Source organism: Mus caroli, chromosome 3 (assembly GCF_900094665.2).
Source record: "Mus caroli chromosome 3, CAROLI_EIJ_v1.1, whole genome shotgun sequence".
Taxonomy (NCBI): Eukaryota; Metazoa; Chordata; class Mammalia; order Rodentia; family Muridae; genus Mus; species Mus caroli.
The window spans coordinates 147838744-147850958 of record NC_034572.1 but is presented as its reverse complement, the minus strand read 5'-3'; the positions used below and the strand labels follow the sequence as shown (position 1 = coordinate 147850958).

General features: G+C 40.4%; 1 protein-coding gene across 1 annotated transcript in view; it reads left to right on the top strand.

The window, feature by feature from the left end:
- Tnni3k (TNNI3 interacting kinase) overlaps positions 1 to 12215 on the top strand; it is a 259531-nt gene that overhangs the window by 173584 nt on the left and 73732 nt on the right. The window contains 1 exon segment of the mRNA XM_021157700.2: positions 1545 to 1677. Within this exon segment, the coding sequence (XP_021013359.1) occupies positions 1545 to 1677 (133 nt within the window).

The window sequence follows — 12215 nt, the reverse complement described above, 5'->3', positions numbered from 1 at the left end:
AAAGAAAGAAAGAAAGAAAGAAAGAAAGAAAGAAAGAAAGAAAGAAAGAAAGAAAGAAAGAAAGAAAGAAAGAAGAAAGAAAGAGAGAGAGAGAAAGAGAGAGGAATGCCTAAATGTGACAGCTAAAAGCTGTGACTGCATAGGCCTAGGTGGATGTTGATACCTGCATCTTGTCATTCTCACAGATGAGTTCCCAGTGTAGACCACTGATACCCTCTGACTAAGGCATTTCTCATGGGTAGAATTAAACTGAATCTCACCCTCAACCAGCAACATTAATTATTTTGCTTTGCAGCATAGCTTACAACCATAGCACACTGCTAAAATTATTCTGGGTGTTGTTTTCTTTCTCACTAGTTAACAGGCCATATCTAAGTTCCTTAATTATTTTTATTTTGTACTCTCCCTTTTCTCATCAAACACAAGCACTAACAGCCCACTCCAAGATGCTCGCTGCAACGGCACATGTCTCATCTCTGTGAACTGAGGTTCTTTGGGCCACCAAAGCCCATGCAAGTGAACCATGTATAACAAGCCAGGGATAACGGTGTTCTGGGGTTAATTCTACCTGATTCCTAAGGCAGAATAGTCAGAAGACTATCAGAGGTAGTCCTACACACAGGGCTTTCCTAGGGAGAGTTAAAGAATACTGCTTCCTAATTTGCCCATAGGAAACATATTGGGAAAGTCCCCTGATAGGGCACAGAGCTGGGAAACCTCAAAGCTGAAACTCTGAGCTGGAAGAAATTGCCTAGTCAGTGGTAGAGTCAGCGTTGCAACTGTCATTTCATGAGGCAGAATCTGATCCTGTGAACTGCAAAGAAACCAAGTTTATATATTTGTACTTCTAATCATGAATATGAACAATGTAGCTCACACTATCATATACATGAGGCCCAGGAGTAGGGTGATTTGCACCATATTTATTATCTTGCTTCCTGAAATATTGCAAACACTGAATTAATAAAATTTACATCAGTATAAACACAGGAAAGCCCAAATCCTTGATCTTACCAGGGAGAAATCCCCATTGCAGGAATACTGGGTAACTTCTCCATGGCTCCCTCTGTCCTCTATACTGAGGACACAGTTATGGATCTAATTTAGTCACTCAATTAATAGGAGTACAGAGACTGAAACAGAGGATGGTGCCTCCCACAGTGTGACTCAGGCCAAGGGAATAAGGGGATGGCTCTTTTGGTGGTCTATTCTGAAGCCTGCAGGCACCTAGTGCAAAAATGGCAGTTGGGAGCATGAAAGAGAATGAACTAAGCTACCACTGTGACACAGTTATTTGTCATTAATGTTGGAGGTTTCTTGTAGATTATAGATTTTATGATATTTCAACCATGTTATGTTTTCTTGAGAAATGAATGTGCCATAGCACATGAAGTTGTGCTATGGCCATTGCACTGGTGAAGATCAAGGCTGCAGTAACTTCCTGCTCATGCTGTCTGAGATCACTGGAGAACCTTCTCTAGTGCAGACTCAGAAGCCAGCTCCGCTGGGTGTTTCTGAGTCCTGGTTGCCTTTTGTCTGTGCAGAACCTGCGCTGGATGGCCCCCGAGGTGTTCACACAGTGCACGCGCTATACCATCAAGGCTGATGTCTTCAGTTACGCCCTGTGTCTGTGGGAGCTCCTCACTGGAGAAATTCCATTTGCTCATCTGAAGCCAGGTAGGACCACTGCACTAGAGCAGCTCTGGTTCCCTAGTTCTATGGGATTGACAGAAACTGTGCACCACATCCCTCCCACCAAAGATAATTATTCTTCGTGGGTGGCAAGAGAACTTGTTCTGCTTGAAGGAAAGCATCCCATTCACAAAATGCAATGGCCTCACCTTGGATTTAAACATAAGTGTGTACCTAATTGTGCAGGATGTTACATTCAGGTTTAGGGCTCTGATTTATCTATTCCTAGTAAAACAATCAAATAACAGTTGCCCTGAGTACAGACAGACAGGTGAGGTGTTTGCTCTCTGAGCTTAGATTTTAGAAGTCTTTTAAATGTACCTTGGGATAAGTCTGTGTCAGTGCAGAAATAACCTGTCAAGGCTGAAAACACATTTCCTAATAATTTTGCATTAGGTGTGACTACATTCTAAAAATCAATCTTTTGAGTGAACCTAATTATCACTGATGGTATAAATTATACTCCATTTACATGTAAAATGTGGAAAAGAGAAATTTAATCGGAAGTAAAGTGCGCACATAACAGACTCAAGTCCAACTGTGCTTGAACATGAGTATGCAGGTACATGCTCAGAGGCTAGAAGAGAACACTGCGTGACCCCATCTTCCACCTTCTGCCTATCCCTGTGATGGGATCTATCTCTGAACTTGGGCTTGCGTCTTGACTTGGCTAGAAACAAGCCAGCTCCCACAATCCTTCTTTCTCTACCTTTCAAGCAGCAGGTGCTGGACTTGGACTTATTTTGGGGGTGCTGGACTTGTTATAGGGGTGCTGAACTTGTTCTGGGGATGCTGGAATTATTCTGGAAGTGCTGGACATTTTAGTTACAGGGGTGCTTAACTTGTTACAGGGGTACCAGGATCTGAATTCCGGGCCTCATGATGGAAGAGCTAGGGCTCTTAACTGCTGAGCCATTTTTCCTGACCCTCCCCCCAATCAATTTTATTTGCATATCTTACTATGATCAGTGCTCGCCTGTCTTCTCACACTGGATCTGAAGACATTTAAAGGCCCTGTGTCAGCAGAGCTAAACCTGGTTCAGGTACAGCTTTGGAGTAAAATTTGACATGAGTCTGATGGCCAGCTGTGATGGTCACCCTGTAGTAACACACCACAGGGGAAAATCAAAAGACTTTAACCAAGATCACCATCTGTATCAGTGTTGGTGGATAGAGGGAGTTCCCACCCCTAACACTCTTTTTATAGAATTTATTCCCTAGATTGTCACAGTGCTTTCCATGAATTAGAGTCCTTGGTTGTGTCTTGTGAGTCAACTGATGACATAACAGCCCCTTGCTCTCTTAGGAGGTCAGAACTGGACCAACAACGCTCTTTGGGGGCCATAGTTATGATTTGTGGATACCCTGTTGCCTGAGTGTGCATCTTATAAAGACATCTGAATATTTGACTATTTGAATCTAATTCCAGGTACATGTGGTATCCTCCTTTAATAGAGACCTGCCTGCCTTTTCCTAATGCTACATATTAGTCCATTCATCTGGTGCTGCTAATTTCTATCTTGGAAATATCTACCATTTACCATCCTCCATCACCTGTGTAGTTCAAACCATAACATTTCATTTAAATTGCTGCTTTAAATTAAATTGTGTCCTTGAAGTCAACCTGATTGAGACCTAACAGAAAAAATGCCTTTTTAGGTAAACAGTCAATGAATTTTAGTAACTATTTATAGTAGTACAACCACAATCCCTTCAGGTACAGCACCTTCACACACTCTAGAATATCAAGTGACACTTTCTTGAAGCAATGCCCTTCCCCCAGCTCAGCCTGCCATCGAAAGCCTGATTTCTGTGTCTACTTCTCCAAGAATGTCACAGAAAGAGGGTCGCATCGCCCTGTTTATCAGTAACCCATTCTTCCTCACATCTGTGTAATAAATTTGATGGTGCAAAGGTCAGCTGGTAACCTTTTAGTGACTCTTGTTTAGGGCTGTGGTGAAAGGACTTACCAAAACTGTTCGGGGCCCTTATACTTACTGATATGTCTTTTATCCATTTGTTCAAATATAAGAGACTGACTCCTGGGACTAGTAATAGACTTTCCATGTTCTGTCTACAATTAACACACCAGTAGAGCCTGCCAATGCAAGCTTAAATACATACCATATTAGCCTCTCAAGCTAATCTCAACATTACTAACACTATTCGATAATTACTGGCTTTGATAACCCATTGATATGTACATCTGACATCACTGCTCTTTTTTTCCTGGAGTATTTTCATATTGCCTTAGTATTTAGTTTTAAGAGTGACTTGACCCTAGACAGAATCTAACGTGTGGTGACAATGACATCCCTCTCCTCTGTGATCTGCTCAGCAGCACCTGTGGGAAAAGACCACAGATTTGTCAGTTCAAGAAAATCCCACTTATCAAACTTTTATATCATTTTAATGTCTTATCTAAAATATCCACAGACATATTTTCTATTTCTATGGCATGTTATACAAATATCTGACAGGCTTAGGTTTTGTAGCTACAAGATCTGCTTGGCATTTTTATGGTTTACGTGTGAGATGAATTTGCTTTTTTTTTTTTTTTTGCTTAGTTGTTTTTCATAAATACCAGTGTTCAGTTGTTTCAGGATGATTTGTTGAGTAACTACAATTTTTCAATAAAAGACCTTAGTACTTTGTCAAGAATCAATCAAGATTCTGTATCTCGGCCATCATTGGGAGGAGAGGCCCTTGGTCTTGCAAAGATCATAGGCCCCAGTACAGGGGAACGCAAGGGCCAGGAAGCAGGACTGGGTGCATTGGGGAGCAGGGTGGTGGGAGGGTATAGGGGGCTTTCGGGATAGCATTTGAAATGTAAATGAAAAAAATATCTAATAAAAATTGTTTAAAAAGAAACAAAACAAAAACTCTGTCTCTACGCATTTGACACGTTTGCATCTCTGCCCCTGGTTCACATGCATACCCCTGCCACTCTGTTCATGCTGCCACGCCCAGTCAGCATTAGACTTCAAACTTTGTAAACATTGCTTTAGTTACATAGGTTACTCTTAGTTTCGGTGTTCATTTTAGAATTCACACTGTAAAAAGAAGCTTGAAGAGTGAAGTCCCCTGTGTTTGGTACTTAGACTCCATGCACTCTAATTCTGGGTAAACCTATGTTTCAATCATAGTGTTCTCAGAAAACTCTGTCTCTCCCTTTACTTATATCTACTTAAATTTCTTTCAAGGAACTTGTAGGGTTATACAAACCTTACCCAATATATTGATACAACTATGAAGTTTTTCTTTTCACATGCCATTTGCTATTTTTTTTGTTGTTTAATTTCTTTAAAATTTCATACTTAAGTACTATATCATATAATTCCCACCCTCACCCCCTCTTTCAACTCCTTCAATGTCCTCAAATTCGTGACTATTTATTCTTTAATTACTATTACATATACATACATGTACATATACATATATGTATACAACCTACTTAGACTTAGCCTATCTAGTAATGCTCATATGAACTTGTAATTAGAGATGACAACATGAGGTCAGATAGCCTATCAAGGGGCTTGGTCCTAGAGGAGATGGATTCTTCCTCCTCAGCATCCATTGATTGTCTGTATCTCCTCATCTAGAGTTGGGTCCTTGTGAGAGTTTTTCCACATTCATCCTTTCTTCTCACATCTCTCCCTCTGTCCATAATTCTTCTACTCTTACTTTCTTTTTGCAATCAGTTGTTATTTTTAACACAATTTTCTAGTTATCTGAAATGCAGCCACTTACCTTCATCTCTACTACACAGTGTAATCCTAATTTTTACATGCAGAATATACCACAGTATTTGGATTAGTTGGGTTGTTGCTGTTATTTTTTATATGTTTGTTGTTTGATTGGTTGTTGTTTGATTTGTTATTGGTTAGTTTTGCTATTATTTGTTGGTTGTTTGTTTGGTTGTTTGTTTGGTTGGTTATTAGTTACTGGTTAGTTGATTGTTGGCTAGTTGGGTTTTGGTTGGTGTTCAGTTGTTTTGCTGTTATTTATTGGTTAGTTGGTTGGTTATTGGTTGGTTATTGGTTATTGGTTGGTTTGTTGGTTGATGTTTAGTTGTTGTTTATTGGTTTGTTGGTTGGTTTTTGGTTGGTTAGTTATTGGTGGATTTTTGTTTGGTTGCTTGGTTGTTGATAAACAACTGGTTAGTTGTTTATTGTTTGTTGTTTATTTGTTAATTAACTGCATCATTGGTTGATCATTGGTTGGTTGGATGGAATGCTGCCCTGTGTCATCAATCATTTTGTCACCAATCCTTAGTTAAGCATTCTAATTTGCTTGATTTTTGTTGTATGCTTACATGGAATTCCTCCTGGATGTTTATCCCATGTTCTCACAACAACAAAGCCATCATAAATTCGTGTCTACATATGTCAAACAGCCCCATAAAAAGAATCTCCAAATACCCTTAGCCATCAAGAAAATTCTACAGAGGGGATGTCCCAATTCTGGTTAGCATGGCTTTATCAAAAATACAAAAAGTAAAAAAAATGCTGTTGAAGATCTAGGGGAAAGGTAGCTTGAAAACCTTTTCAAAAGGAATATAAATTATTACAGCCATTGTGGAAGTGCATTAATAAAAAATAGAGCCATGATATTAACCTGTGTTCCCTGCATGGGCATATATCTAAGAGGAACTAAATTAGCATGCTAAAGAAAAATCAGCATCCTGTGCTATGGCAGCAACATTCACAATGCTGAGATATGGAGCTAGCTCCAGTGTTCAGATAAATAGTTAAAGGACGTGTGATTACCTACTCACAGAGTGAAATATTATTTACTGATAAAGAAGGATGAAATACTGTCATCCCAGCAAAATGGATGGAACTAGAGGGCATCATGTCCAGTGAAATAAGGCAGATTTAGGAAGGCAGGAGGGAAGAGGAGCAAAGGAAATTGAATAATGAGAATGGAAGCAGAAGGAATAAGTTGTGGTTTTCCAAAGCACACCAAGTGACTATCACTCACAATAAGCTATTGCATATTTTATGAGAGATCCCTAAAGGCTGTAAACATGAAGAAGTTTTAAGGAGAGGGAAGTGAGTGCTAGCTAGTTCAGTTAGGGCATGGTCCTGTGTGTGCAAGTGTTTCCAACCACATGTAATTAATGTGCACAATTAATACATGTTAATACAAGATGATTAACATGTATTAATTGCATATATTTCCAACCATACCATTTCATTATATGCACAATTAATACATGTTAATCAAGAAGTCAATACACACAGTAAACCAGGCAGTAGAAGCCTCTTAGAACTTTCCATGCTTCCCTTGTCAGTCTTCCTCTTACCACATCCTTCCTTTAGCCACTGGTCCTCACTCCCCCCTGCTTCCCTTTCCCATGTACCTGGGATGTATCAGTTCCTTCTCTGGATCACTTTCCCCAAATTTGTTCACACTGACACCCTGTACTCTTTGGTCTTTCTTAGCTTAACAATAAGTTCTTCTCAACAATGCTCTCTAATGCTCTAACATCAAGTTAGGTGTACTGTGATGCACCTCGTATTAACACAATTGTTGTATTTATTGTAGGATGCTCCTTAGTCTTGTCATTTTCTCTCTTGTATAGACTTTATGAATTCTGAAATGATTAATTCAAGGACACTACCTCCAGAAATACTTACTCTTCTTTAGAACAATAATATTAATTAATATAAAAATTACAGGTCTTGTCTAAGTCCAACCTGTTTCTAATGTTCCAGAGATTAAAATGGATAGTACTTTATTGGAAATAGAATTTGTTTGTGACAGATGCTGAATTTATAAGAGAGTGTGACAAAGCATCAAAAAACAACACTCTGATATCAACATAGTGGTTAGGCAATCTAGCATATGCTCAGCAATGATTGATATAAATCATCAGGCTAAGTATTATCAGCCACCTACACTAAGTAACACATTCCTTTCTGCAGCTTGGAGAGGCTGACCAATAACATCCTTCCCTAGTATGCAGCTGCTGACACCCTGGAGAGATACAGGAGTCAAACTCCAATATTAGCATAGACTCTGTGTGGCAGATGTCATACACAGGAATTCAAAACTCAGGGGAGTTTCTTTCAAAAGCACATGTTCAAATTAAGCTTCTAATCCCACTGTTAATAAGGATTGGAAACCCATCACTTCCAGCACCTGGAGGCAGGGGACAAAACAACACATTCCTCTAGGGCCACAGGACATGTGTACATGCATGTGTAGAGGGTGTATGGCCGTGGAACTATGTGCTCAGGCCCCAAGAACAATCAATCTGGATGTTGCCAGATCTTGCTGAGTGTTGGCCAGCGGAAGTGTGTTTGCTCAGTTGTCAGAGGTTTGGATTTTAGTTTGTTTATGTCTATAAATCTCCAAGATTTCAGCTTGGTTATTTCTTTGGATATCAAAGTTTGTCTGTTTCTTTAGATATCGAAAGGTTTTAAATGCCCGTACCACTTTAGTTTTCTAAAAGCAAGCACTTCTCCGTTGATGCTGCAGGAGAGAGGAGGAATCCCCACTGTCAGATGTCTTGCGACCTTAGACAAGTTGAGGGTTGAAACAGTGTCAACAGTAGTCAGTGTTCACAGAACATTCCCTAATGTCATTATTTCCAAGTGCTTGCTTCCTTGTGAGCCAGGAACTTGTAAGCATGAGGAAACAAAGAGAAACCTTGTGTTTCTGAAACTACTGACAGTGAAAGAATACCAGTAGACTAGGCTAGGGAGAAGAGCAAATGACCACACCAGTAATTTTGTGCCCATAAATAAATAAATAAATAAATAAATAAATAAATAAATAATGCCTGAACGAAAATGTAGGGAGGAAGATTTATTTCAGCTCATGGTTTGGAGGATTATAGGCTGCCATATTGGGGAAGACATGGACAATTGCCTCTCTACATGCATCCTGGGAACAACATGGGCAGTGGCTCAATGTGCATAATGAGGAAGACATGAGCAATGGCACACACACACACACAAAATGAAAGGCACAGGCATTAGTGACTCTGCACACACACAAGAGGGAAGGCATGGGCAGTGGATCAGTGTTGGGCAGCAAGAGTTATGTGTCAGAGCTTGTTTCTTTGGTTAAAGACCAAGAGTACAGAGCAAGGCCACAGAACCAGACCAGGCTATATTTGAAAGTACAATCAATGACCTGCTTATCCTAGTTCCCTCAGCTACACTCTTTATCCCAAAGGTCTCAGGGCCTCCATGAGTGTACTACCCACTGGAGAACAAGCTGCAAAACATGAGCCAATGAGGGATACTTCAGATTCAAATGATAGCATTCACAGGACTAAGGATGAATTGAAGGGTTTTCCCAACCAGACTGATAGTAGAAAAGAGTCAGAAGTATTCTGAGATCATATCCCATCTGGAGTCTATATTTCAAAATTGCTTCTCATCCAATAAATAAGCAGTTGAAAGGGTGAGCAGGTACTTCAGCAGAAATCAGTATCAACAAGGTCTAGAAAAACCTATCAGCAATTAAGTAGGAAGGAAACAGGATATATAAAACAGTGGATGCAAAACTCACACGAAGTAAAACTGGAACCAGATGGTGAAGTCAAGTAACTCAGGTTCTCTATAGACATTGAGTCAGCAGGAGATGTCCATAGATAGGGAGAAGAAAAGAAAAGTGAAAAAGTGGATAGCTCATAGCTGTGTGTGTGTGTGTGTGAGAGAGAGAGAGAGAGAGAGAGAGAGAGAGAGAGAGAGAGAGAGAGAGAGAAAGAGAGAGAGAGAGAGATGATGATGATGATAATGATGTATAGATGAATGATAGATATTAGCAGAAAGACAGACAAACAGACAGATATGAGAGATGGTTGATAGTTTATTGGTTGATTGATAGGTGGTATAAGATAAGTTATTGCTAGGAGATAGATTGATAATAGACATAAAATATATTTGTTGTGGGACTTTGGTCACAAGATTTTGAATTCTATGAAGCCCTGCAGTCTGCCATCTGCCATCTAAGCATGTGATTCAATATGACTGTAAAGTGCTAAGAAGCACTAGGGTGACTTTGCACCTACCAGAGCATGGTTGTCTAGGAACCCAGGTCCTGATGTCAAAGGGCAGGAAAGCACAAATATCTGCATTTCATAATTCACCTGCCTCCTCTGCCTCCTCACTTTCTTGGGCCCCCAGCAGATTGGATGGCACCTGCCTGAACTAAGAGTGAGTCCTCTTTGCTGCCTCTATTTGTCACCATGCTAGTCTCATCTAGAAACACTTTGACATGCCCAGATAAAGCATTTGTATTCTATCTGCCATCCCTTGAGAAAGCCAAGTTTGTACTGCCATAAGAGACTTTAGAGTGTTCTTTATTCTTAGTTGGCAAAACATGAGTTAGAGTTCAGAACAGGAGACCAGAGAAGGACATAGAAATGTGGAACATTCTAACTAGAATGGTGGCCTGGGTAGAAATGGGAAGGTTGGTTTGGGAGAAGTGAGCAAAAACTTTCCAATAAATTGAAGTTGTAATACATGGGGAAGTGAAAGACGAAGGTGTCTGATGGATACAGGAAAAGAACAGACCTGTGAGAAGAGACACTATTAAAAAAAAGAAAGAGCCAAGCTGTCATGCCAAGCAGATCCAGCTGAGCATAATCCAGTTCCCCGGCTAGTATGAGCTTCCCTGGATGTGATTCAGAGAAAGAAATCGACACCTGCTTCCTGGATTTGATTTCTCTTCTGGGTTTATATCCTCTAATACATCAGTAGTGACAAAAGGATGCCAGATTGGTTAATCCAATAATATATACTTTACCCAACCCTATGTGTAGTCCCCAGCTACCCAGACATGTATATCATCCTGAAATCTGTTTGAATCCAAAAGCGAGTCTCTTGTTTTTCTTTCATCTTCCTTTTTCCTCAATGGTGCCAGCTGGTTCTCAGGGAAATGCAACTGTGTCCTGGGTTCCTTGATGCCGAGCTCTCACTAAGTCTGGGAGGCATCAGCACATTAAGAGCATCTGACAGTTTATTGTAGCCAGGTTTCATGGGAGAGGCTTCACATTAGAAGTTTAATTTAGAGTCATGAACTGAAAATCCCAGAACCAAAATCAGTCTGCAAGTCTTGTGGGGCATCTACACATGGCCTTTAAAAGAGTGAATGGCAGGGTACTTAGAGACTTGGTTATACGACAGGATGTTTACGTGTAGTCATCAAGTTCCCTATTCCTTTGAAAATACTGCTTAATTGTCCTCTCCCTACATGATCTGGATCTTAACATGCCCTAAATAGGTTGGATACCACACTGACGTAGGTACAAGTAGCAGGGAAACTGAGCAGGTTGAGTCCCGTGTTTGCTGAGGCAATCCTTATCAGTTTATCACTGAAGTGAGGTGAGCCAGCTAGTCATTTCTTGAACCCCGGGGAGAATTGCGTTTGGTCCGGTAGATGCAGATCTCTGTCAGATGGTAGCTAATGCCAATGCTCTGGAGCTCCAGTGTGCTGATGGAGATTGCATGGGGAGCAAACAATGATACTGCTTACTCTATTCCTGACCATTCTAAGGAGAACAGGATGTGGTTTTAAAAATTAAGGCATGCTTAGTACCCTCCAGGACTGCACAGTCTCAGGACGCCACCGATGCTGCTCACTCGGGAGGCGTGTTGCTGAAAAGCACAACTTTAACAGAGTGGACTTTAGCTCTTCTGGTGATTGCAGAACACTATTGCCTTGACCGTAATAACCTGGGCCATTAGAAACTATGGCATGCAATCAGCTGCACTTTAAAGAACACATGCACACAATAGAAATTTAACAATGTTTTCTAAACTTTATCTCAGTCAATACTTACTGACAGATGTTTTCACTATTTCACTTTATCTGCTTCCCCCACCTTGTGTGTGTGTGTGTATGAGTGTGTGAGTGTGTGTGTGTGTGTGTGTGTGTGTGTGTGTGTGTTACGTACCCATGCATGGAGGCCAGAAAAGGACATCAGTGTCTTCCTCCATCATTCTCCATCTTGTTTTTGAGACAGGGTCTTTCTCACTGAAACTAAAGCTCAACATTTTGACTAGATTTCATGACAAGCAAGTTGTGAGATCTGCCTGGCCCTGTTCCACCCAACACAGGGGTTGTAAGCATGTGTTGTTTACATGCTAAGCCATGCATAGATTATACATGGGTGCTGGGGATTTGACCTCAAGTCCATGAATGTTCCCAGAAAGTGTTTCTTCCCATAGAGCCCCTACTGCATAGCTTTTTACTCTCATTACAACAGGAATAATTGTTTAATTTTTACAAAATAAGACAGTGAGGGATCACACTCNGAGTTCAGAACCCAGTACACAATTATGCATCAATAAGAACTAGAGGATCCATTTTATAATGNAAAGTTTCAATGCCACTTTTACCTCAGGGCCATATTGCATATGAGCTGATGTAGACAAGGCTGTTGGTAGCCTTAGTGTTCGCAATAACTCACTGTAACATTTGTCTTTTTATTTGTACCCAAAGACAACCTTAACAAGACCTCAGACCCCTGATGGTCTAAATAAAGCAATAAATAATCCATG